This window comes from Saccopteryx bilineata, chromosome 5 (genome assembly GCF_036850765.1).
Source record: "Saccopteryx bilineata isolate mSacBil1 chromosome 5, mSacBil1_pri_phased_curated, whole genome shotgun sequence".
In the NCBI taxonomy this organism is placed as follows: Eukaryota; Metazoa; Chordata; class Mammalia; order Chiroptera; family Emballonuridae; genus Saccopteryx; species Saccopteryx bilineata.
In genome coordinates this window covers 187,702,225-187,727,975 of record NC_089494.1, presented here as the reverse complement: position 1 = coordinate 187,727,975, position 25,751 = coordinate 187,702,225, and the positions used below count along the sequence as shown (strand labels likewise).

At 38.8% G+C, this 25,751-nt stretch overlaps 2 protein-coding genes across 6 annotated transcripts in view; one reads left to right on the top strand and one right to left on the bottom strand.

Annotated features, from left to right (window-relative positions):
* Positions 1–2,915, top strand: part of SMARCAD1 (SWI/SNF-related, matrix-associated actin-dependent regulator of chromatin, subfamily a, containing DEAD/H box 1) — a 96,137-nt gene extending 93,222 nt beyond the window's left edge. For all 4 annotated transcript variants that reach the window (XM_066280184.1, XM_066280185.1, XM_066280183.1 and 1 more), the window contains one exon: positions 2,504–2,915. In XM_066280184.1, coding sequence (XP_066136281.1) covers positions 2,504–2,565 — 62 coding nt within the window. In that variant the 3' untranslated portion in view covers positions 2,566–2,915. The remainder of the gene's footprint in view (positions 1–2,503) is intronic.
* Positions 2,916–10,203: 7,288 nt separating this feature from the next.
* The window catches only part of HPGDS (hematopoietic prostaglandin D synthase), a 29,831-nt gene continuing 14,283 nt past the window's right edge, over positions 10,204–25,751 (bottom strand). For both annotated transcript variants that reach the window (XM_066279877.1, XM_066279878.1), the window contains exons 3-6: positions 24,566–24,658; positions 21,036–21,145; positions 12,392–12,490; positions 10,204–10,494 (exon numbers count right to left, since the gene is read on the bottom strand). In XM_066279877.1, coding sequence (XP_066135974.1) covers positions 10,330–10,494; positions 12,392–12,490; positions 21,036–21,145; positions 24,566–24,658 — 467 coding nt within the window. In that variant the 3' untranslated portion in view covers positions 10,204–10,329. The remainder of the gene's footprint in view (positions 10,495–12,391; positions 12,491–21,035; positions 21,146–24,565; positions 24,659–25,751) is intronic.

Below are 25,751 nucleotides of genomic sequence, written 5' to 3'. Positions count from 1 at the left end.
GAGATCTAAAGCAATGGTTTTCAGCTGCCAGTCCACATATAAGGATCATCCAACATCAGAGTGGTTAACTCTTTCATGGACCAGCACATTTCTGGTGGACTGGTGATTGAAAACCACTGACACCTTCAACTTCACTAAGTAATCCTGACCTACTTTTCTAAAGTGACGGACTTACTGGTTGACGTTCTCTCCACCCCCTTAGAGAATTCCCATTACCCTAACAACAGCTGTCAGAATTCCTCATTTTTGCCAAGCTGCTGTGTGTAGTTCATTTAAAACCAATCAGTGATAGCCAATTACTGTGGTTTTAATGCATTTCCTGGTTAGCAGTGAGCTTGAGCACTTTAAATATTCATTAGCCATATGGATTTCTCCATTTGACAATCAGCCGTACAGCAGTCTTACCTCCTTTCCTATTGGAATGTCTGTCTTTTACTTTAGTTCTTACATATCCTGGACTCTACATTGACAGCCATATGCATCCCTGATACCTCCTTCCACTCTGTGGTTTATGATTTTCTTTATGATGTATTTTGAAGGTTAGGATGTTGTTTTTTTGTTTTTTTAAAAAAATTTTAATATAGTCAAATCTGTCAGTCATTCTAGTCGGTGCTTTTTATGTCATTCATCCTCTCTATTGTTTATGAAGATGGTCTGTATTATTTCCCAGAAGTCCTACTTTTGTGTTTTGCGCTCAGGTCTTTGTGTGTGGGGTCGGGTGGAAAGAGTCTTTTTTTCCTTCAGTTCAGGTCACTCGTTATTCCGTCAGCTTTGAGGGCCTCCCTGGTCATGACCACCAGGTCCTTGTCCGAGACCGTTGGCACAACATGCTATCCATCCTAAGAACTCCATGTTTGCCTAATACGGACAGGCTTTTGCTTACAGCATCTCCTGTACTGTCCTTAAGCATTTTCATTTCAGGTGAAAATACACTTCTGGGCTTACTTGGTGTGGGATCATCTCAGGGAATGCATACATCCCTTGACCATCACGGTCTGGCGCAGGGGTCTCAAACTCGCGGCCCGCCAAACAATTTTGTGCGGCCCGCAGACTAATCCACGAGACCCCTGCTTAGGGGCTCTGCCAGGAGGATGAGTGTCCACCTCCTCCACGATGACGCTTGACCCTTTTTTTTAATTCAGTGAACTGTTTTAATATCAGACATAATATTTTATTCTTAATATTTCAACATATTCCTCTAAGTTGCCATAATACAATTATACCCCCAAAATTAACAATTTTCAAATATGATATATTGTTCATTATCTGGATTTTTTCCAGTTTCCTCTTTAATGTACTGTATGGATTTTTTTTTTTTAACAGGATCCAATCAGAATTCATACATTGTATTTTATTATTCTCTTTAGTATTGTTTAAATTTAGAAGAGTCTCCTCACCCTTTGCTTCCTTCCTCTTCTCCTTGCATTGATAGTAATGTTGAATTTTGGAGTCTTGTTTTTGTGTGGATTTGTATTGTTGTCTTATTAGATTCTGGATATGTTTATTCATGGTGTTATTTAATTTAGGACAAGTGTCAATTTGAATTTTATGGGCTATTTTCAAATGTGTGGACAAGTTTGGAGGCCAGGGTGTCAGTGAATTTCTTCAGGGCTTAACATAATAGTTTGTGTTCTGTGTGTATAATTTTTACTGAAAGGAGAAGATAAAAGTACTCTTATAATTTTAGATTATAAATTGGTGGTGGGAGGTGAGAGGGGGGGATGATTAATTTTGCTACATTTTAGCCATTTCTAATTTATAAAGTTACAGCTACAAGTGTACGAATATTTATAAATTGCCAGCTGTACCATTGTTATTGTAAACTAATAAATCACTTCATCTAAAAACAATCTGAATAACCAAATTAATCAAGGATGACTAGATTCTATGCTACCTCGACAGATATCTTTACATCTTAGAAAATCCTGAATAATTTCTGGATAAGTGTCTTTAGCTACTGGGGGTCCCCTTTAGTTGAAACATGTGGCAAACATTGAGAATAGGTCATTTACAGTGGGCACTTTAATTCTCATTGACAGACTGTGTTCAAAATTTTGTTTTGATGTGTCTTCAGTGTAAGTCAATGATTGTATCTTTGGCTTGAAAATAAGGGTGTATTACATGGCTCTGGTTGCTTGGGATTTGAGAACTTTGTTTTTGTTTTCAGTAATGTTAATATTTTAATTTAGCAAAGTTGAAAAATAAATACTGTATGGGTTTGAGTAGGATGTGATCCAAACTATGTCTATGTATCTTTATATATCTATATGTATATCAAATCAGAAAAAAGACTGCAGATGCTGTGCTGTCTCTGTGCGTGTGCGCAGAGGTAGCCCCAAAAGACACACCAATTCGGAAAGGAGAGGTTTTCAAAAGGAGTGACGCTGAAGCAGACAGCCTGAAAGATGACTAGGAATTCACCAAAATGGGGATAATTGGAGAGAAAGAATATATTTCATAAAGTATTTGTATTAAATATTTTATGCCACTTTCTGGCCTGCAGGTGATGAAGGGAGCATGCCAGCAGATATAGCCACATTACTAAAGACGTCAATGGGCCTGTGAAATAAGAATTGTGATTCCTGATTGATGAGAAAATATCAACTTGGTGCACTCAAGGACATTAAGATGACCATGGGGTTTATGAACATTTGTAACTTTTTATAATTTCCATATTACATTTCTCATAGTATGGACAAACTTTTTTGCCACTAACTGAATTCTCTCAATGCTTTCATGTGAAATTTCAATAAAAGCCACAAATATGTAGTCCTAAAGATGTTAAATAATCATTTTACAAAACAGTTTTCTGAATGGGGATTAGTTGGTGATTGTTTGTAACAAATATGCTAATGCTTTAGAAATGTCAGTATTTTTGTAATTATTTCTACCTCCAAATATATATATATTGTCTTTCACTGGATAATGTGTGTAGATTTTTACATGTGCCTTATTTGACAATGCTTATGTCTTGTTTTTGCTTGTCTCATTTTAAGTTCTTTTTTTATTATGTTAGTTTAAAGAATACAGCAGCTGTATAGGTTATATAGCTTTCATTTTATTGCTATTTGAAGCAGATGTTCACCACTGTCAACAAGAACTCAACCTGAATTTAAGGTGGCATTCCATATACTAACACCCCCAGGTCCTCTCAAGTACTTCTGTTAAAACACATTTGTTTGGCTAGGCACTAAGTTGTTTTCCAGTGAATAGTAACTGAAGAAGCCCTTATCTTGCTCCATGGATTAATTAATTCCTTCTGTTCATTTCCCACTGCACTAACTGTGCATATACTCTGCCTATTCTTGTGCATGTTTTCATTGATTTCCCTCTCCTGGCTTTTGCTTCTCTTGAAACTGTTGCCCAGTCACTTCTGCTCCAGTTCTCCTCTCTAAATGTAGTTTATTCCTGTCACATCGCTATGCATCCACTAAATGCTGATGGCATTTTTTTCTAGCCTGGTAGAACAGAGTAACAGGCTATTTGACTTCAAGGCAGACTGAATGTGACTTCATACTAAGGCAGCATTAGGTACTGCATGGAAATAGGTCATTCACTTCACATTCTTATCAAAATATGATTTACCAGTTTCCAGAATTTCCAGTCCAGGACCTCCTGAGGAGCCATTGTTCAATTCCAATTCAGTGTGGGTGACAAAGTGAAAATGAGAAGAAGTAAAGTTGTCTACTTGATATTTAACTCTTTAAATCTTTCTTTAAATTTCTGCCTGTCAGTCTATATTGCTGTTTTTATTACACATCAGTTTCTTTGTATAACTTGTGAGTTTTATGTGTTTTGTTTTTATTATGTAAATATCATTATAAATAAAGTTATTTATAAGTCAAAGATTTGTTCATTATTGGAGATGATACCTTTAAGGCAGCCTGACTCGCTAAGATGCTATTTTAGTCCTCTGGAGTTAGAAGGCTAATGAAACTCTTATAATGGTTCTACAGATATTATAGGCTGAAAACTCATGACTCAGTAGATTTACCCAATCTTGATGGTATATTGAATATATTCCTTTTATTTTAGTATAATGGGGCTAAAAGGAACCTGCAAATGTTAACTACTTACTTCTCATCACAGTACCCAAATCACTTAGTCACATTGTTGAGACTATTACCTTTTAAAATCTTACAATGATTTCTCATAACTTTCTTGTATTCTTGTATCTTCAGTAATAGGTTGTTTTGTTGTTAAATCCATATTTCAACCTTTAATGAAATGTAGTTGGGTTCTTCCTGTAATGCTTTATTATGTCTTGGGCTTAAAAACATTTGTGATCAGTCGTATTTTTACACCTTTTTAAAATAGTTTCTAACCCTCTCTTTACCCTTAAAAATATATAATATTGATCACAAATAAGATCATATTATGTACTTAGTATTACCTGTTTCTTAGTAAACTGGAACTTACTACTTAGGACCTATTCTCATTAGATATTTACAAATATCGGTAAACAATCAATTCAATTGATTAGTAAAGAGCATATAAGGCTGTTGGAGTAAAAACTTGACCAACTGAAACAACTTTTACTTTTTTAGTATACATCACACAGAGATAGCATATATACCTTATGTGTTTTCATAACTATTTCTGACTCCATAGAAAAGTTTATGCCAGTAGATAACTTTTACTTTTTTAGTGTACATCACAGAGATAGAAAGCATATATACCTTATGTGTTTTCATAACCATTTCTGACTCCATAGACAAGTTTATGCCAGTAGATAACTTACATTAAAACATTAATATTGGTCCTAGTTGGTATTATTATATAGTGGTTAGAGAGTGTGAGGAAATTTGGTTTCCATTTGTGTGACCTTAAAATCAAGACACTTAAATGATCCATCAAATTAAGAAAATGTATGTTTTTTTCTGAGTATAATACGTAATTCAGTGTCTGCTCTGATTCATTCATGTTCTCTCATTTGCCTAATAGCTCTGTAAAGAGACTGATTTGGTTAACAGGATAATGGGATGTGTGGTCTTCAGTGAAAAAAGAACAACCTGAAGATTATGGTGATGCTGTGGTTGAAATGGAAGTATTTCCTTATGAAACCTGCAGTGACTGCATTTATTTGATTTGTGTAACAAGTGGGATTGATTCTTATTTTGAATTTGAATAATTTTAGATAAGCAGTGTATTTTTCTAAATTCTATTTTTATAAACACCTGTCAGAATGTAATGAATTATGTGCAGGAAAATGGACATGCATAAGAAGGAAAAGCTACCTGTGTTATGCAGTGGTCAGCAAACTGGCTCGTGAGCCACATGCGGCTCTTTGGCCCCTTGAGTGTGGCTCTTCCACAAAATAACACATGCAGGCGCTACCTCGATAAGGAATGTCCCTACCTATACAGTTTAAGTTTAAAAATTTGGCTCTCAGAAGAAAGTTTGATCATACTGTTGATATTTGGCTCTGTTGAGTAATGAGTTTGCCGACCACTGTTACTTGAATTTATTTTGTGAAATCTATTTATTTAGACTGCCTTGATTACATGATAGAGTACTTTGCAGTGAGATTCACCTATAACCTATTATAATTTATTAATAGCCACTAACTATAAGAAAGTGTAATCCAAAGAAGCAAGCACTTGAGAAATACCGTTTTTATGTGTAATCCTTAATGTATAATGTAGCTAACAATTTCTCCCCATTTCATGGGACATTGTTGGGAGGAAAAGAGCACCTTAAACAAGATCGTATTTAGCTAGCGAGGCTTCCCTTTTCCTTTCTTCCTGTCCCTGTTCTGGCTGTTCAACTATGTTTTCCTTCTGCTGCCCTGCATTTCCAGTGCAAGGCCATCTATTTCATTAGTCTGTTTCTATATATAACATTACATACTGAAATTAGATATTCCAATATTAACATTTCAGTTGAATTCAAATTTGATGTCCTCATGCAGCCCCATGTTCATCATAGCATTATTCACAGTGGTCAACATGGAAACAACCAAAGTGTCCCTCCATAGAGGACTGGATAAAGAAGATGTGGTACATATTTACAATGGAATACTACTCAGCTGAAAGAAATAGTGACATTTATGATATGAATGGACCTTGAGAACATTATACTGAGTGAAATAAATCAGAAAAAGCTAAGGACTATATGATTTCACACATAGGTGGGACATAAAACTGAGATGGACATAGATAAAAGTGAAGTGGTTACCAGGAAAAGGGTGGGGGGGGGAGTAAAGAGGGACAAATATCTGGTGACAGCAAATGATTTGACTTTGGGTGATGGGTATACAACATAATCAACAGTTTAAATGCTATAGAAATGTTTACCTGAAACGTACTCATTGATTAATGTCATTCCTTTAAATGTAATTTTTAATTAAAAAAATTTAATTCAATGTCCAACAGGGGTATTCAACCTTTTTATACCTACTACCCACTTTTGTATCTCTGTTAGTAGTTAAATTTTCTAACTGCCCACCAGTTCCACAGTAATGGTGATTTATAAAGTAGGGAAGTAACTTTATAAAATTTATAAAGCAGAGTTACAGCAAGTTAAAGCATATAATAATAATTACTTACCAAGTACTTTATGTTGGATTTTCACTGTTTGGCAAAATAAATCTTTATAAAATAACTTACTATAGTTAAATCTTTTTATTTATACTTTGGTTGCTCCGCTACTGCCCACCATGAAAGCTGGAACACCCACTAGTGGGCGGTAGGGACCAGGTTGACTACCACTGTAACTAATACATGTTTAAAATGGGTTAGGGGCAATCACATTAAACATAGTTATTTGGAAGATTCTATTTCAACGACTTCTTTATACATGCACTTCTGGCTTTCCACAATAGTGTGGAATGGTAAAAATGGCAGCAAGTTGAAATTTGCAAAATCCAATCATTGGGGAAAGTGGTTTTATGAGGTTTAAAAAAAGTTTCTCCACACATTAAAAACATTGGTTCTAAATGTGTTAATGAATGAAAAAAGTAAAATGAACATTTAATACACTATCAGATATTAGAAACATTGTAAAAATTAGTGTAAATATTTATCAAAAGTAGTTTGAACAGTACTTCCTTGGAAAACTTGCAAGCGTGGTTTGTTTGTTTGGTATTTTTCCGAAGTGTGAAGTGGGTAGGCAGTCCGACCCGCATGCACCCGACCGGGATCCACCCGGCATGCCCACTAGGGGGTGATGCTGTACCCATCTGGGGCATTGCTCCGTTGTGGCAGGAGCCATTCTAGCGCCTGAGGCAGAGGCCACGGAGCCATCCTCAGTGCCCGGGCCATCTTTGCTCCCATGGAGCCTTCGCTGCAGGAGGGGAAGGGAGAGAGAGAAAGGAGAGGGAAAGGGTGGAGAAGCAGATGGGCGCTTCTGTGTGCCCTGGCCAGGAATCGAACCCAGGACTTTCATACGCCGGGCCAACGCTCGGGAACCCTGAGCCAACCGGCCAGAGCCGCCAGCATGTTTTTAATGCCTCATCAAATTGCCATAATTCTAAATTTGGATCAGCTTTCAACATTTTATTTCTCTTTCACTGTCACAAAATACCCGTTCTTTTTTCTCTTTAATGGACTTGATTAGAGGAGTTTTATGTTCACTGCAAAACTGAGCAGAAAGCACAGACTTTCTATAGATACACTCCTGCTCACATGCACAGCTTTCCCCACTATCAACATCCGACACCACAGCAATGTATTTGTTAAAACACATGAACTTATACTGACACATCGTAATGACCCAAAGTCCATAGTTTATATTAGGGTTCATTCTTGGTGGTGTACATTTGATGGGTTTGACAAAGGAATCTACCATTATAGATTATACAGAACAGTTTTACTGCTCTAAAAGTCCCTGTGCTCTGCCTGTTCATCTCTCCCTCCCCGAGCCCCGGGAAACCATTGATCTTTTTACTGTCTACAGTTTTGCCTTTTCCAGAATGTTGGATAGCTGGAATCACAGAATGTGCAGTCGTTTTAGATTGGCTTCTTTTACTTCGTAATATGCATTTACGTTTCCTCCGTGTCTTTTCATGGTTTGATGGCTCATTTTTACTTAGTGCTGGATAATATTCCCTTATTTGGATGTTCTGCAGTATACTTATCCGTTCACCTGCTTATGGGCATCTTGGTTGCTTCCAAGTTTGGGAACTATCAATAAAGCTGCCACAAAAATCCATGTGCAAGTTTTTGCGTGGACAAAAGTTTTCAACTTCTTTGAGTAAAAACCAGAGTGCGATTTCTGGACCATGTAAGCAAGAGTGTGTTTAGTTTTGTAAGAAACTACCAAACTTTTTTCTATTTTGCATTACTGTTAGTGAACAAAGGTTCTGTTGCTCCACATCCTTGCCACATTTGGTGTTGTCACTGTTTTGAATGTTTGCCATTCTCACAGGTCTGTAAGGATATCGTAATGTCTTTGTTTGCAGTTCCCCAGTAATACATGATATGGAGCATCTTTTCATGTGTATGCTATTTGCCAACTTTATATCCTTGGTGAGGTGTCTGCTAAGGTCTTTTGTGTATTTTGTAATTGGGTTATTCATTTTATAGTTGAGTTTTAAGGGCTTTTTGTATATTTTTGGATAGTAGCCCTTTATCAGAAAGGTCTTGCAAATATTTTCTCTCAGTCTGTGGCCTGTCTTCTCATTCTTTTGATCGCTGGGTTTTTTTTAAATTGAATTACCTGTGGTGACATTAATAGTTATGTAGGCTTCAGGTGTACAATTCTATAATCCACCACCTGTACACTGTCCTGTGTGTGCACCACCCCAAGTCAAGTCTTCCATCTCCATGTATCCCCCCTCTACCTGCTTCTGCCTCCCCCACCCCTCCCCCTCTGTTCTTTTAGAATGAAGTTTCCCACCAGTCTCACTTCTTCTGAGAGAGCTTCCTCTCTGCACCGCTTTTCTCTTCTCTGTCGGTGGACGTGCCTTCAGTGTGCTCTCTGGCCGCATGTCTACAGCCTCCTGAACTGCGTTAATGTCAACATCCTCACAGGCAGCTCTTCCCACTTATGTTCAATTTGAATTTCACCCCGGCATAATCCCTCTTCATTTCTTTATTGCACTTTTATCTTTTTGGTCCCCTTTTTCAATTATCCATTTTTGTAAAATGTCAAGATGCTTTGTCAATGAGAAACAAGCAGGTGATACCACTACACACTTTATTGTCTATGTGTGAATAGTGACCAATCATTAACAGACTTTGTAAGAAGTGATATAATTGGTCATGGTTATGCTGTGCATCTTATTAACATATTGATTTGTGGACTTAATAGCTTTTATATTAAGTTTATACGTTATGCAATTACAGTTAATACACCATGGTAACCAAAGCCCAAACCATTTTAGGGGAAAGTATGTAATTTAATAAGCTATTGTGACTGAAATTCATGCTTGTCGGAACCAATGCAAAGCAAGGCCTGTCTTAAACTTTTCCTCAGTTGTAAATGATGTAAAACAATTTTTTCCCGTTTTATTGAATTTATTGGGGGTGACACTTGTTGACAAAATTACACAGGTGTCAGGTGCACAGTTCCACAGCACATCTCTGCACTGTACTGCGTGTTCCCCTCCCCAGCCAGGTCCGCGTCCATCACCATTCACCCCCCTGTACTCTCCCCCACCTCCTCCCACATCTCTGCACTGTGCTGTGTTCTCCTCCCCAGCCAGGTCCGCGTCCATCACCATTCACCCCCCTGTACTCTTCCCCACCTCCTCCCACATCTCTGCACTGTACTGCGTGTTCCCCTCCCCAGCCAAGCCCGCGTCCATCACCATTCATCCCCCCCTGTACTCTCCCCCACCTCCTCCCACATCTCTGCACTGTGCTGTGTTCCCCTCCCCAGCCAAGTCCACGTCCATCACCATTCACCCCCTGTACTCTCCCCCATCTCCTCCCACATCTCTGCACTGTACTGTGTTCCCCTCCCCAGCCAAGCCCGTGTCCATCACCATTCACCCCCCTGTACTCTCCTCCACTCCCTCCCACTCCAGCTCCCCTGGCAATCACCACACTGTTGTCCATGGCAATGAGTTTTTTCTTTTTCCTTGTTGCTCAATCCATCCATCCCCTCACCCAACCCCTCTCTCCCAACAGCTGTCAGCCTGTTTTCTATCTATGAGTGTCTCTTGCTTGATTAGTTCATAGATGTGAAACTATTTTGGGAAAAGAAGAATCCTGGTAACTAAATGCTTTTTTTTTTTTTTTTCTTGTCAAGCAGAATATGGCAGAAGCGAAAGTCATGGTGGAGCAGGGGAGGGGAGTGTGTGCCTATGAAGCACACTGATGTAGCTTCTTATCTAACGGGAGCCGCGCTGTGAAGAACAACAGAGCTGGAGGCAGCGGGCATCACCTAGAGTCTGGTGTGGGGCCTCCGCTGGATCCAGTCAGCAATGGCAGGAATGGTTTGGACTTTCTTCTGTAACCTCACCAGCCTGGGATGGATGTCCAACAAGTCAGGTTTAAAGACCAGAAGTGTAGTACTGCAAATTTCCCAGTAGAAATCTGCCCAAGTGACCTAGGGTAAAGGAAACAAAAATTCCCATTTCAGTGTAAAAAGTATAACTTTTTTTTTTTTTTTTTTTTGCATTTTTCTGAAGCTGGAAACAGGGAGAGACAGTCAGACAGACTCCCGCATGCGCCCGACCGGGATCCACCCGGCACGCCCACCATGGGGTGAAGCTCTGCCCACCAGGGGGTGATGCTCTGCCCATCCTGGGCATCGCCATGTTGCGACCAGAGCCACTCTAGCGCCTGAGGCAGAGGCCACAGAGCCATCCCCAGCGCCCGGGCCATCTTTGCTCCAATGGAGCCTTGGCTGCGGGAGGGGAAGAGAGAGACAGAGAGGAAGGCGCGGCGGACGGGTGGAGAAGCAAATGGGCACTTCTCCTGTGTGCCCTGGCCGGAAATCGAACCCGGGTCCTCCGCACGCTAGGTCGACGCTCTAGGGCTAATAGAGTACATAGGCACTCTCTACGCTCTAGGGATAACAGAGTACATAGGCACTCTCCACGCTCTAGGGATAACAGAGTACATAGGCACTCTCCACGCTCTAGGGATAACAGAGTACATAGGCACTCTCCACGCTCTAGGGATAACAGAGTACATAGGCACTCTCCACGCTCTAGGGCTAATAGAGTACATAGGCACTCTCCACGCTCTAGGGATAACAGAGTACATAGGCACTCTACATGCTCTAGGGCTAATAGAGTACATAGGCACTCTCCACGCTCTAGGGATAATAGAGTACATAGGCACTCTCCACGCTCTAGGGCTAATAAGAGTACATAGGCACTCTACATGCTCTAGGGCTAATAGAGTACATAGGCACTCTCCACGCTCTAGGGCTAATAGAGTACATAGGCACTCTCCACGCTCTAGGGCTAATAGAGTACATAGGCACTCTCCACGCTCTAGGGTTAATAGATTACATAGGCACTCTCCACGCTCTAGGGATAATAGAGTACATAGGCACTCTCCACGCTCTAGGGCTAATAGAGTACATAGGCACTCTCCACGCTCTAGGGCTAATAGAGTACATAGGCACTCTCCACGCTCTAGGGCTAATAGAGTACATAGGCACTCTACATGCTCTAGGTATCAGTTTGACAACGGTCCATTTGTTTCACTTGGCTTTGCAGTGACAGCTTTTAAAATGTGTTTGTTATTGTTGTTATGTAATTTTAAAACATTTTAGTTCCTGGTTTCAAAGTCAAGGCCACTGAGAAAGGTTTATTCAAGAATTTTAGCTTTTACGTCGACCTGGAAATGCTGAGGTCGCCGGTTCAAAACCCTGGGCTTGCCTGGTCAAGGCACATATGGGAGTTGATGCTTCCAGCTCCTCCCACCCTTCTCTCTCTCTGTCTCTCCTCTCTTTATCTCTCTCTCTCTGTCTCTCCCTCTCCTCTGTAAAATGAATAAATAAAAAAAAATTTTTTTAAAGAGAAAAAAAAAAGAATTTTAGCTTTTATCTCTGCTCTATGACCCTCTCCCTGTGGATAACATTTTTTTCAATAAGTTTTTATGTCTTTTTTTTTTTTTTAAACTTGATATTTTTTTATTATTTTTATTTTATTTATTCATTTTAGAGAGGAGAGAGAGAGACAGAAAGAGAGAGGTAGAGAGAGAAGAGAGAGAAGGGGGAGAAGCTGGAAGCATCAACTCCCATATGTGCCTTGACCAGGCAAGCCCAGGGTTTCGAACCGGCAACCTCAGCATTTCCAGGTCGACGCTTTATCCACTGTGCCACCACTGGTCAGCAGTTTTTATGTCTTTGTTTTATCTTCACATATATATGACAATATATATATTTATATACATTATAAATGTATATAAATGTATATAAATCTATTTAATATAAATCTAATGTATATAGATCTATTTATTTGTATTTTTAAGATGTAAAACATACTCACAGAGTTACCAATGAACCACTCTTTTTCCCCTAAGTATGTGTCCAAATATTTCAGAAGATGAGGTGCATCATATGTAAGTAGTTCATTAAACATCTGCTCCTAAAGAGGGAGAAAAAGAATCACTTTAAGAATAATAGGAGCCTGACCTGTGGTGGTGCAGTGGCTCAAGCATCCACCTGGAATGCTGAGGTTGTCAGTTTGAAACCCTGGGCTTGCCTGGTCAAGGCACATATGGGAGTTGATGCTTCCTGCTCCTTCTCCTTCTCTCTCTCTCTCTCTCTCTCTCTCCTAAAATGAATAAAGTCTTTAAAAATAGAAAAAAAATGTGAAGAATTAGATTTTTCTTTCTTCATTTTCCCATGTGAATTAGGAAAGGAAGAGAAGTAGCTATGTGCTGTTGTTGGTTTTTGGGGTTTTTTTGCTTGTTTGTTTAATATATGACATTACAGAGATTCAGGTCTAATTTACTATAAACCATAGTCATCCCTTTATTACTCATGGATTAAAAGATAAATACATTTGTCACCAATTCTTATAGTTTATTTCTATATAATGACTAAATTTTTTACTCATTAAATCTTTTCATGATTTTTATCTTAATTTTTTATTAATTAAAAGTGATTCTCTTATGTTTTTGTATTTCTAAAATTCCCATTTCCTTAGCCTCACTTCCTTTAACATTAAATAGCTAACTGAAGATAAAGGAAACTTTCAACAAAATGAAAAGACAACCCACAAGAAAACATATGTCAGTGATACATCTGATAAGGGTTAATACCCAAAAATCAAAAAACAACTTATACAGCAGAGCACCAAACACACACACACACACACACACAGAGAGAGAGAGAGAGAGAGAGAGAGAGAGAAAAATGGGCAAAGAACCTGAATAGACACTTCTTCAAAGAAGACATACAAATACAGATGGCTAATAGACATATGAAAAGATATTCAACATCACTAATCATCAGAGAAATGCAAATTAAAATCACAATGAGGTATCACCTCACACTTGTCAGAATGGCTATCATCAATAAATCAACAAACAAGTGCTGGCAAGAATGAAGAGAAAAGGGAATCCTTTGCTAGTAGGAATGCAGATAAGTGCAATCACTATTGCTTAATCCAGAGGTCCCCAAACTTTTTACTCAGGGGGCCAGTTCACTGTCCCTCAGACTGTTGGAGGGCCAGACTATAAAAAAAACTATGAACAAATCCCTATGCACACTGCACATATCCTATTTTAAAGTAAAAAAACAAAACGGGAACAAATACAATATTTAAAAATAAAGAACAAGTAAATTTAAATCAACAAACTGACCAGTATTTCAATGAAAACTATGGGCCTGCTTTTGACTAATGAGATGGTCAATGTGCTCCTCTTACTGACCACCAATGAAAGAGGTGCCCCCTCCGGAGGTGTGGCGGGGGCCGGATAAATGGCCTCAGGGGGCTGCATGCGGCCCGCGGGCTGTAGTTTGGGGACCCCTGGCTTAATCCCATCATCGTTTCACTCAGTCTCCCAACCCCCATCCCTTCTGACAGCTGTCAGTCTGTTCTCTTATCTATGAGTCTGTTTCTATTTTGTTAGTTTATTTTTTATTAGACTCCACATATAAGTGAAATCATATGATATTTGTCTTTTCTGACTGAATTATTTCACATAGCATAATACTCTCAGGTCCATCCATGCTGTCACAAAAGGTAAGATTTCCTTTTTTTATGGCTGAGTAGTATTCCATTGTGTAAATGTTCCATAGTGTTTTCTAATTTTTTTTTTTTTTTTTTTACAGAGACAGAGAGAAAGTCAGATAGGGACAGACAAGAATGGAGAGAGATGAGAAGCATCAATCGTCAGTTTTTCGTTGCAACAACTTAGTTGTTCATTGATTGCTTTCTCATATGTGCCTTGACCGTGGGCCTTCAGCAGACTGAGTAATCCCCTGCTCGAGCCAGCGATTTTTGGTCCATTTGGTCCAAGCTGGCGAACTTTTTTATTTTGCTCAAACCAGATGAGCCCGTGCTCAAGCTGGCAACCTCGGGGTCTCGAACCTGGGTCCTCTGCATCCCAGTCCGACACTCTATCCACTGTGCCACCACCTGATCAGGCTTCCATAGTGTTTTTATCCATTCATCTACTGATGGGTACTTGGGCTGTTGTAAATAACACTGCAATGAACGTACGGTTGCATATAATCTTTTGAATTAGTGTTTTTGTTTTCTCTGGATATATTCCTAGAAGTGGAATAGCTGGGTAGTAAGGCAGTTCCATTCTTAATCTTTTCAGGTATGAAGATAGAGTAAGGAGCCTCTGGGACAACTTCAAGCGTGCCAACATTCATATTATGAGGGTGCCAGAAGGAAAAGAGAGAGAGCAAGGAACTGAAAACCTAGTTGAAAAAGTAATGATGAAAACTTCCTTAACCTATGAAAGAAATAGACATACAAGTCCAGAAAGCACCGAGTCCAAAACAGGATGAAACCAAAGAGGGCCACACCAAGACACATCATAGTTAAAATACTAAAGATCAAAGACAAAAACAGACTCTTAAAAGCAACAAAAGAAAAGCAGCTAGTTATCTACAAGGTATTCCCATAAGATTATCAACTGACTTCTCAACAAAAATTTGCAGACCAGAAGGGATTGGCACAAAAGTTTCAAAGTGATAAAAAGCAAGGACCTACAACCAGATTACTCTATCTAGCAAAGTACGGATAATGAGTTTCCCAGACAAGAAAAAGCTATAGGAGTTCATCACCCCGAAACCAGTATTGCAAGAAATCTTAATAGGCCTTCTTTAAGAATAAGAAAGAAAAAAATATAAAAAATATAAATAATAAAAGGGCAATAACTACATACCTGTCAATAATCACTTTAAACACAAACGGATTATATGCTCCAATCAAAAGATGTACAATGGCTGAATGGATAACAAAACAAGATACTTACAGCTGACCAGGTGGTGGCGCAGTGGATAGAGTGTCGGACTGAGACATAGAAGTCCCAGGTTCAAAACCCTGACGTCGCCAGCTTGGGCGTGTGCTCACCAGCTTGAGTGCGGGGTCGCTGGCTTGAGTGTGGAATCATAGACATGACCCCATGGTTGCTTGCTTGAGCCCAGAGGTTGCTGGCTTAAAGCCCAAAGTCACTGGTTTGAGCTCAAGGTCGCTGGCTTGAGCAAGGGGTCACTTGATCTGCTGTAGCCCCCCAGTCAAGGTACATACAAGAAAGTAATCAATGAACAACTAGGGAGCTGCAACAAAGAACTGATGCCTCTTATCTCTCTCCCTTCCTTTCTGTCTGTCCCCATCTGTCCCTCTCTCTGTCTCTGTCACAAAAAAGAAAAAAGCAACAACAGCAAAAAAAAAAAAAAACCAAAAAAAAAAAAAACAAACACCAAAAAAACCCCAAACAAGACACATATGCTGTCCACAAGAGACTCACTTTAGATAAAAAGACACACACAGAATGAAAGTAAAGGGGTGGAAAAGAAAAACAATACTTATACCGGACTTTAAAACCAAGGCTATAATAAGAGACAAAGAAAGACCCAGCAATTCCACTTCTGTGTATTTATTTGAAGAAACCCAGACCACTAAACTGAAAAGAAATATGCATCCAAATGCTTATTGCAACATTATTTACAATAGCCAAGACTTGGATGCAACCAAAGAACCGCAAGCACATATAATAAAAGAACTATTTTCATTATCCATCTTGACTGCATCAATGTTCTGCTTTTGAAAATTTTACCTGCCCACAAGGTGGCAGCAAAGCAACTCACTACAGGAGACCAAGGGATGAAATACAAAAGACCTAGGCAGTTCTCACTGTGTACTAGCCAGGCTCTGCTTATTAATCAGTCTGTAGCTATTTGCAATACTTCTGAAATACCTTCTTCCTTCATATATTTATTCATGAACTTGGATTATGTCCTGTGAAATTTTTTTGAGGTAGGTGGTATGTAAGAGCATTGCTATTCTAATACAAAAATCTAATGTTACCTTACCCTTATCATATACACTCAAAGAACATTTTCCTCTGTGAGGTGGCCACAGAGGGTAACAAACAGAGAAGTAGATAAGGGCAAGTCCATAAATCAACAGACTGCCAATCAATGGGGTCTTTGCTATGAGAAAAAGCTTTAGATACTTTTTCCTAAATCTGGGTTTAGGTATCTACTTGTCTCTGCATTTATAAAGATCTATAAAATATAGATGCCATCTTTGACAAATAAAAGAAAAAATAATAACACCATATTAATTATAGTAGCTAATATTTATTGAACACTCTCTACCTAGCCATAGGTACTTATGTTACAATTTAATCCTCCTAAGTACTTCAAAGTAGATTCTATGATATCTCTACTTTACAAAGAAATTGAGCGACTAGTAGGTAGTTAAGTGACAACTCATAAGGAGGGAATATGGATTCAAACCTGGCATTCTGACTCCAAAGTCCAATGTGCTCCCACCAAAAAGCTAGGCTTTTATTTAAGACAGGGGTCCCCAAACTTTTTACACAGGGGGCCAGTTCACTGTCCCTCAGACCTTTGGAGGGCTGCCACATACAGTGCTCCTCTCACTGACCACCAATGAAAGAGGTGCCCCTTCAGGAAATGCGGTGGGGGGCCGGATAAATGGCCTCAGGGGGCCGCATGTAGCCCCTGGGGCCATTGTTTGGGGATGCCTGATTTAAGACTTCATCCTGACCTGGGGTGGTAAACACACAGTGTGATGTACAGATCATCTATCATAGAGTCGTACACTTGAAACCTATATAATTTTATTAACCTATGTCACCCCAATAAATCAAATTTTAAAAAATTAGAACATACTATTAATTCATGCAAAAGCATGAATAAATAACAAATGCATTATGCCAAGTAAATGAAGCTATGTACTGAATAAAAAGACTTCATCTTGGCTAGGTGTGTTTGTGAGTGTGTGTGTGTGTCCTTACATTTATATCAAGGAATCAGTAAATGTGTATACTTTTATGTTTTAAATATCTCTATTTAAATCAGAAGGTCCTCATTAAATGAATAGTGTGTAGAATATATATGCTTAAGTAAAGAAGTAAGACTGCCATCTGTTCTGTGCTATAGCTTTTGGATATAGGCCTTAAGCTATAAAATGCACACAAAATAGTCATGCACGGCTGTTGTGAACAGCTGCTGGCACTGTAGCATTTCTCCCAGTGGTTAAGAACATGGAGTCTGAGTCACAGTGACTGGGATTGGAATTCCTGTATACTCCTTACTGGCTAAATAACCTTAGGCAAGTGACTTATTACATGAACTATAATTTCATTGTCTGGAAATTAAGGCTCACAATCATTTCTCCCTAAGGGGCTACTTTGGGAATTAGTCACTAATTTAGAAGTCTGTGTAGGTGGTAAGGCTATGAGTTATGAAGACAGACCGACTTATTGTGTGACTTGGGCAACTATTTAACTACTGTTTCTCCTTCCTTTATCTACGAAGTGAGCATGTCAATAAAAAGCATTATCTTACAGGAGGGTGGGGAGACTGACTGAGATAATGCATGTAAAGTAGCTACAGCAGCACTGTGCTGGTGTTGGATAAATATAGCTCTACCTATCATTCATTCAACAAGTACTTAGTGCTTACTAAATATAAACACTGGGATAGATGTGGGTGCACACCAGTGAATAATGTTGAAGTGAGTCCTACCCTCGTGGCACATTCTACTGGAGAAGATAAATAATTATATTTAAAAAAAAATAGGTTGAAATAAGTGTCCTATGAGAAAGCATGAGGGGCTGTAATGGAAACTAACTAAGGTCTAATTACAATTCTGGATAAAAATAAAGGTATTAGAGCCTGACCAGGCAGTGGTGCAGTGGATAGAGCATTGGACTGGGATTCAGTCCAAAACCCTGGTTCAAAACCCTGAGGTCTCCAGCTTGAGTGCGGGCTCATCTGGTTTGAGCAAGGCTCACCAGCTTGAACTCAAGGTTGCTGGCTTGAGCAAGGGGTTATTCAGTCTGCTGTAGCCCCCCAATCAAGGCACAGATGAGAAAGCAATGAACAACTAAGCTGCTGCATTGAAGAACTGATGCTTCTCATCTCTCTCTCTTCCTATCTGTCCCTCTCTCTATTTCTGTCACATAAAATAATAATAATAATAAAGCTATTAGATAGTGTGGAAAGTTTTAACAAGAATAAAGCAAATTTTAAAAAGACAATTACTAACTTTGAAATGTAAAGTGAGAAACAAAATATTATCAACAGACATATAGATCAAGGAAACGAAATAGAGAGCCCAGAAATAAACACATGCATTTATAGTCAATTAATATTTGCCAAAGGAGGCAAGAATATGAAATGGGGGTAAAGGTAGTCTATTCAATAAATGGTGTTGGGAAAATTGGATACATGGAAAAAAAATGAAACTAGACTTCTTTCTTACATACAGAAGAATATACTCAGAATGGATTAAAGATGTACATATTAGACCCAAACCCATAAAAATTCTAGAAGAAAACGCAGGCAGTAAAATCTCAGATATGTCTTGTAGCAACATATTTTTCTGATATCTCTCCTCAAGCAAGGGAAACAAACAAACAAAAACAAACGGAACTGGGTCAAACTAAAACGTTTTTGCACAGCAAAGGAAATATCAACAAAATAAAAAGACAAATGGAAGGACATATTTGCCAATGATACATCTGCTAAGGGGTTAGTATACAAAATTAATGAGAACTTTTACAACTCAATACCAAAAATCATATTTGCCAATGATACATCTGCTAAGAGGTTAGTATACAAAATTAATGGGAACTTTTACAACTCAATACCAAAAATCAAACAATCCATTTTAAAAATGGGTAAAGGACTTGAATAGACACTTCTCCAAAGAGGACTTACAGATGGCCAATAGACAAATGAAAAAGTTCTCAACGTCACTCACTAATCATCAGAAAAACACAAAACCACAATGAGATACTACCTCACACCTGTCAGAATGGCGCTCATCAATAAATCAACAAACAACAAGCATTGGTGAGGATGTGGAGAAAAGGGAACCCTTATGCACTCTTGGTAGGAATGCAGATTGGTGCAGCCTCTGTGCAAAGCAGTACGGAGTTACTTTAAAAAATTAAAAACAGCCCTGGCCGGTTGGCTCAGTGGTAGAGCGTCGGCCTGGCGTGCAGAAGTCCCAGGTTCGATTCCCGGCCAGGGTACACAGGAGAAGCGCCCATCTGCTTCTCCACCCTTCCCCCTCTCCTTCCTCTCTGTCTCTCTCTTCCTCTCCCGCAGCCGAGGCTCCATTGGAGCAAAGATGGCCCGGGTGCTGGGGATGGCTCCTTGGCCTCTGCCCCAGGCGCTGGAGTGGCTCTGGTCGCGACAGAACGACGCCCCAGAGGGGCAGAGCGTCGCCCCCTGGTGGGCGTGCCGGGTGGATCCTGGTCGGGCGCATGCGGGAGTCTGTCTGACTGTCTCTCTCCGTTTCCAGCTTCAGAAAAATACACACACACAAAAAAAATTAAAAACAGAACTGCCTTATGATCCAGCTATTCCACCTCTGGGAATATTTCCAAAGAAAACCAAAACATTAATTCAAAAAATTATATGCAACCGTATGTTCATTGCAGTGTTATTTACAATAGCCAAGAATTGGAAGTAGCCCTAGTGCCCATCAGTAGATGAGTGGATAAAAATGCTGTGGTATGTTTACATAATGAAAGCCTACTCAGCTGAAAAGAAGAAAATCTTACATTTTGTGACAACATGGATGGACCTGGAGATTATTATGCTAAGTGACATAAGCCAGGCAGAGAAAGACAAATACCACATGATTCACTTATATATGAAATCTAATGAACAAAATAAATACAGACTCATAGATTCAGAGAACAGACTGACAGCTGTCAGAGCGGTTGGGGGTTGGGGTGCTGAGTGAAAAGGTGAAGGGATTAAGCAAAGAAAGAAAAATTTATAGACATAGACAACAGTGTGGGGATTGAAGGAGGGAAAAAGGTGATGGGGCGGTTGAGGAGAGGAGAGGAGGACAGATGGTGATGAAGGGAGACTTGACTTGCGCTGGTCAACACAGTATACAGACAATGTATTATAGAATTGTACACCTGAAACCTGTATAATTTTACTAAACAACACCATTCCAATAAATTAAATTTAAAAATTTAAATACAAGAAAATATTATTAGAGTATACTACAATATATATTCTATATAACATTTGCATGGGGACACTCATGCAATCATAAAACAGCCCCAAAATTTAACTATATTGGGAGTATGGGGAAACAGGAAGCAGAGAGGATGACTCTGTAAGAGTTAAATTCTTATTGCTATAGTAAGAAGTCTATTGAATCTGAAATTAGTAAATCAAAGTAAGTCATTTTTACATATCGTATAGAAATATGGAGATGTGAAAATCCTACAGAAACAGCTGACGGGTAAAAAGAGTTGCATCTTAAGGGTTATTGTGAAGAGGTTAGGGCAGAGAATCACTGTGCTTCGTTTTAACCTTTTCAATATAATTTGACATTTTAAAATTATATGTTTGTCTCACTTTGATAAAAAGGGACTTTAAAAGCAACTAACATGTGTCTGGCAAGTAGATTAAGAACTGTCAAAGCAAGCTGATCACATTACTTTTCTATCCTGTTTTTTCTCAGCCCAAGGAAACCGTGACATGAAATCATCCAGTGTGTCCACAACAGCATCAATCTGACATTGTTCCAGTTCTGTTTTTCCAGCCAAGTCTGTGGAATAGAGACATAATGTTAATATATATAACTTAACATGTACATAAATATATTCAACTTAATTTACTGTATTGAAATATTAATCTTTTAAATAGGCAGTGTGCTCATATGGCTCAAAAATTGAAAACAATATAGAATAGTATCCAACGAAGGCTAACTTCCACCCCTGCCCCTATCCACCTCATTTTGCTGTGACCTACTATCACATTTTTAATTCATTTCTTTTGTATTTTTTTCATAATTTTTTTAATGAAAATAAGAATAACAACCTACTCAGTATGTGCCTCTTCCACTGGTCCTAAAGATTTTTCCTTACAAGTCACTTCAGGACATTCTTGTTCATTTTTAAGCTTCATGAATTAAAGTGTCACAATTTATTACCCTCCACTGATTAGATTCACTTTCAGTCTTTTGCTCCTACAAGCAATACCACAATAAATAAGCAGTATATACATTCTTTTTTTTTTTTTTTTTTTTTTTTGTAAAAAGATTTTCATTTTTGCCAACAGTTTTTGTCAAGAGCATTTGTCCCTGGAAACTAAGTTTAAAATAATAGCAGTATTTTCTTTTCTTTTCATTTGTTTTTTCTTTCTTTGCCATTTATTGATCATCATTTTGCTAAGAAATTGTTGGTCTTCCTAAATATATTCTCATGGGTGCCAACTTAAAATTCTCCAGTGTGGAAGCATTCTAAAACAGATTGCTTTTATACAGTTGTGTGTATTTACTAAGAACCAAGGAGCTGTATACTGACAATGAGTAAACTGTATATAAATCACACCTCAGCAAAGGTGTTAAAGAAAAAGGAAGAAATGCTTTAGTGATTTAGAGTTCTTCTGTAAATTCTTTATATTCTATGTAATATTCAGAGGTTGATCCTTTTTTCTGTCTGTGAAAATCTCCTCCAAATACATCATAAATTTTCTTCACTCATTTTCATCCCTACTTTGACTTTCACAGTCAAAGCTTTGGCTATCAAATTTATACAGGTGATTCATTTTCAAAACTGTAAGTCCTAAATTTCAGGCCCATAGGCTCAGCCTTCTTCTCCATAGTTTGCTGTGTATCCTTTTAGCCCATGAACTTCCTTTAACAAATCCCAAAATGGAGTCATCACATCCTATTTTAAACCAGCTCTTTCTTCTTCACTGAACATATAGTTACTGGGCTCTAATTGTAAACTGCCCTCAACTGTATAGCAGTGAACAAAAGAGAGAAATTCCTTGTCTGCATGACACTTCGGGCCAGAGAAGATATATCGAAAAGGGTACTGCTAGTCAAGAAAGGTTTTTTCTTTCTTCCTCTCTCCCTCCCTCCCTCCCTTCCTTCCCTCCTTCTTTCTTTCTATCCTTCCTTCCTTTCAGAGAAGAAGAGGAGGAAGAGAAAAAAGAGCTATGAGAATGACAAACTATGTCCAAGTTATCTTCTCTCTGGCCCTTACTCACTTGTTCAAATATACTGTTCTCCACACACCCACATCTATCTTCTAGCCCATATGATGATTCTATCTCCACAACATTCTTCATTTTTTTCTCACTCCTTCTTCTTTCCTGTTGCTGTCTGAACTATTTTAATGACATCCTAATGTGCCTCCCTCAGTCATGCCAATCAAATACAGAGTACGGCCCGCATATCTTCCCAAGTTCATAACTATGGATATGCAGCTTTCTGTATGAAAACCCACAGAGGAAGTCAGGCAGAGAAAGAGAAATAATGTATGGTTACACTTATATGTAGAATCTAAAAACAAAGAAAAAACAAAGCTAGACTATAAAACTCAACTCATCAATATGGAGGACAGCTTGATTATTGCCAGAGGCGAAGGGGGAGTAGGCATGGGGGGAGGCTGGGTGAAATGGGTAAAAATAGTCAAAAAGTACAAACTTCCAGTTATAAAATAAGCAAGTACTGTGGATATAATGGTCAGCACGATGTCTAGTTAATAATACTCTGTTGTATGTTTGAAAGTTACCAAGAGATTAGATCTTATAAGTTCTCATCACAAGAAGTATTTGTAACTATGTGTGGTGATGGATGTTAACTAGTCTTACTGTGGTGATCATTTGTCAATACATAAATATTTATATATAGAATTGTTATGCTGTACACCTGAAATTAATATAATGTTATATGTTAACTAGTCCTCAATTTTAAAAGCCTACACTTGCTTAAGGAATGACTTTTGTACTCTGAATCTTTCTAACCAGATTCCAATCTATTTTTTCTATCTGTCTCTCTTTCTACTAGTCCATTCTGCAAATGTAAAGTGGTTTTCTTTTTCTTATGCCATTTTCTCTCTGCCTAGATCATTCTATCCCAGAGAGTCTCAAAGTGAGGTCCATGGACCAGCTGCATCAGCATCATCGAGGAAATTGTTATGAATATGAACTTTTGGACCCTCCCCCAGACTACTGAATCACAGCCTCTGAAGTCAAGGCTGAGCATTCTGTGTTTCAATGAGCCTCCATGCTATCCTGATGCACGTTGAGAGACACTGCCCAAGTTCAAGCCTTCCTAAGTATCCTTTAAGCTCAACTCAAATGTCATTTTCACTTCAAAATCAAATTTCCAGAGTCAGAAGCAATCCCCTCTCTTCTAAACTTCCAGAGAATTTCATTAATTGAAATGTGAGTCTGTGCTGCAGAAATTCTATATGTTTAATACACACATTACTTTGGTTCAAAAAAAAAATAATGGCCTTTTATTTGTGAGCTAACCATGTGTCTAGGGCGGGGGTGGAGGGTGTTAGGTTTGGGAACAGGGCATGGTGATTCTGCAGATTGATTAGAAAGATTTAAAAGAAGCCAAACATAGCTTTTCACTCGAAAAGAGTGTTTGGGCAGTTGAAGGGGAGAGAGAAGATAACGGTACATAAGGTGGGAGAAAAGGCTTCAGACAAAGACAAGAACTAACAGCTTTCTTTATTTCTCCCATCAATGCGATGGGTGCAGGTGCTATCAAAACAATCCAGAAGCCAACTACCCACTAGGGAGGCCTCAGATGGCACTTGGTGGAAGTGTGATAAGGATGAGGAACATCGAGAACATGATTTAAATAGTCTAAATTCCAAACTTTATATGCCATATGTATTTCCTGTTAATCATCTCTGATAATTTATGATACACATGCTAGCAAAAGTGGTTTCAGACCTATTTGTCCAGTTTTTCAGCTAAAGTCCAATTAGAATTTGGGAGCAAGGAAGTATGAGGCAGGAAGGGTAGTGGAAAATATAAAATTAATTATCTAGGAAATTCATGAGAAGTTAAATCAGTATGTATGGTACATTTATACTTCTCTAACATTTAATTCCATTCTTCTTTGCAGTGTAGTGTTCAATAATGGGTTGTTTAATAAATATTGAATTATATGTCATTTTTTTCAATTATAAAAAATCTTAAAACACAATAAACATATTACCTGTGTTTTTGGTTAAGTATCTTGCTATTGCTAGGCTCTGGTGAAGATGAAGTCCATCAACTTCCAAAATGGGGATTTTGCCAAATGGAAGAGCTTAAAATAAAAGGAGCAAAGAATCAACTCCCATAATAAAATCAAAAGTTATACTTCCATTTTTTACTGATAATTGTGGAAACAAAGCATGACTTTAAAGTTATGGAATTCTAGAATATTCATTCTAAAAGGAACATTAAGCACCCTCTAGTGGAATCTTCAAATTTTAGAATTTTTCTTTTTCTATTTTAGGTAAGAGCAGGAGAGATAGTGAAGCAGACTCCCACATACACTCCAACCAGGATCCATCCAGAAACCCTTTCTGTGGCCAATGCTTGAGTATTGAGCTATTTTTAGCGCCTAAAGCTGATGCATTCTGATTGGGCCCACCCTGAACCAATTGAGCCACTGTCTGTGGGAGGAAAAGAGGGAGAGAAGGGGAGGCGGAGGGGTGAGAAGCAGATGGTAGATGGTCACTTCTCCTGTGTGCCCTTACTGGGAATCAAACCTGGGACATCCATATGCTGGCCAATACAATATCCACTGAGCCACCAGGCAGGGCCTAGTTTTGTGAGGTTTTTTTGTTTTTTTTTTTTTGTATTTTTCTGAAGTGAGAAGTGGGAAGGCAGACAGACAGACTCCCACATGCTCCTGACTGGAATCCATCCGGCATGCCCACCAGGGGGCGATGCTCTGCCCATCTGAGACATTGCTCTGTTGTAACCAGAGCCATTCTAGCACCTGAGGTGGAGGCCATGGAGCCATTCTCAGCACCCGGGTCAACTTTGCTCCAATGGAGCCTTGGCTGCAGGAGGGGAAGAGAGAGATAGAGAGAAAAGAGAGGAGGAGGGTGGAGAACCAAATGGGCATTTCTCTTGAGTGCCCTGACTAGGAATCAAACCCGGAACATCTGCACGCTGGGCTGATGCTCTACCACTGAGCCAGCTGGCCAGGGCCTTTTAAAGAGTTGTTTGTTAAAAGACAAGACCTGCTATAAAGTTAATGAAAGAACCAGTTTTAAATCCCAGATTTCTGGTGAAACTCTGTGCTTCAGTTATCCCAACTATAAATTAGGAACAATAATACACTCCATGTAAAGCATGCTAGAGAATTAAATGAAAGAAAGTCTGTAGGGTATCTACCAAGTGATCAA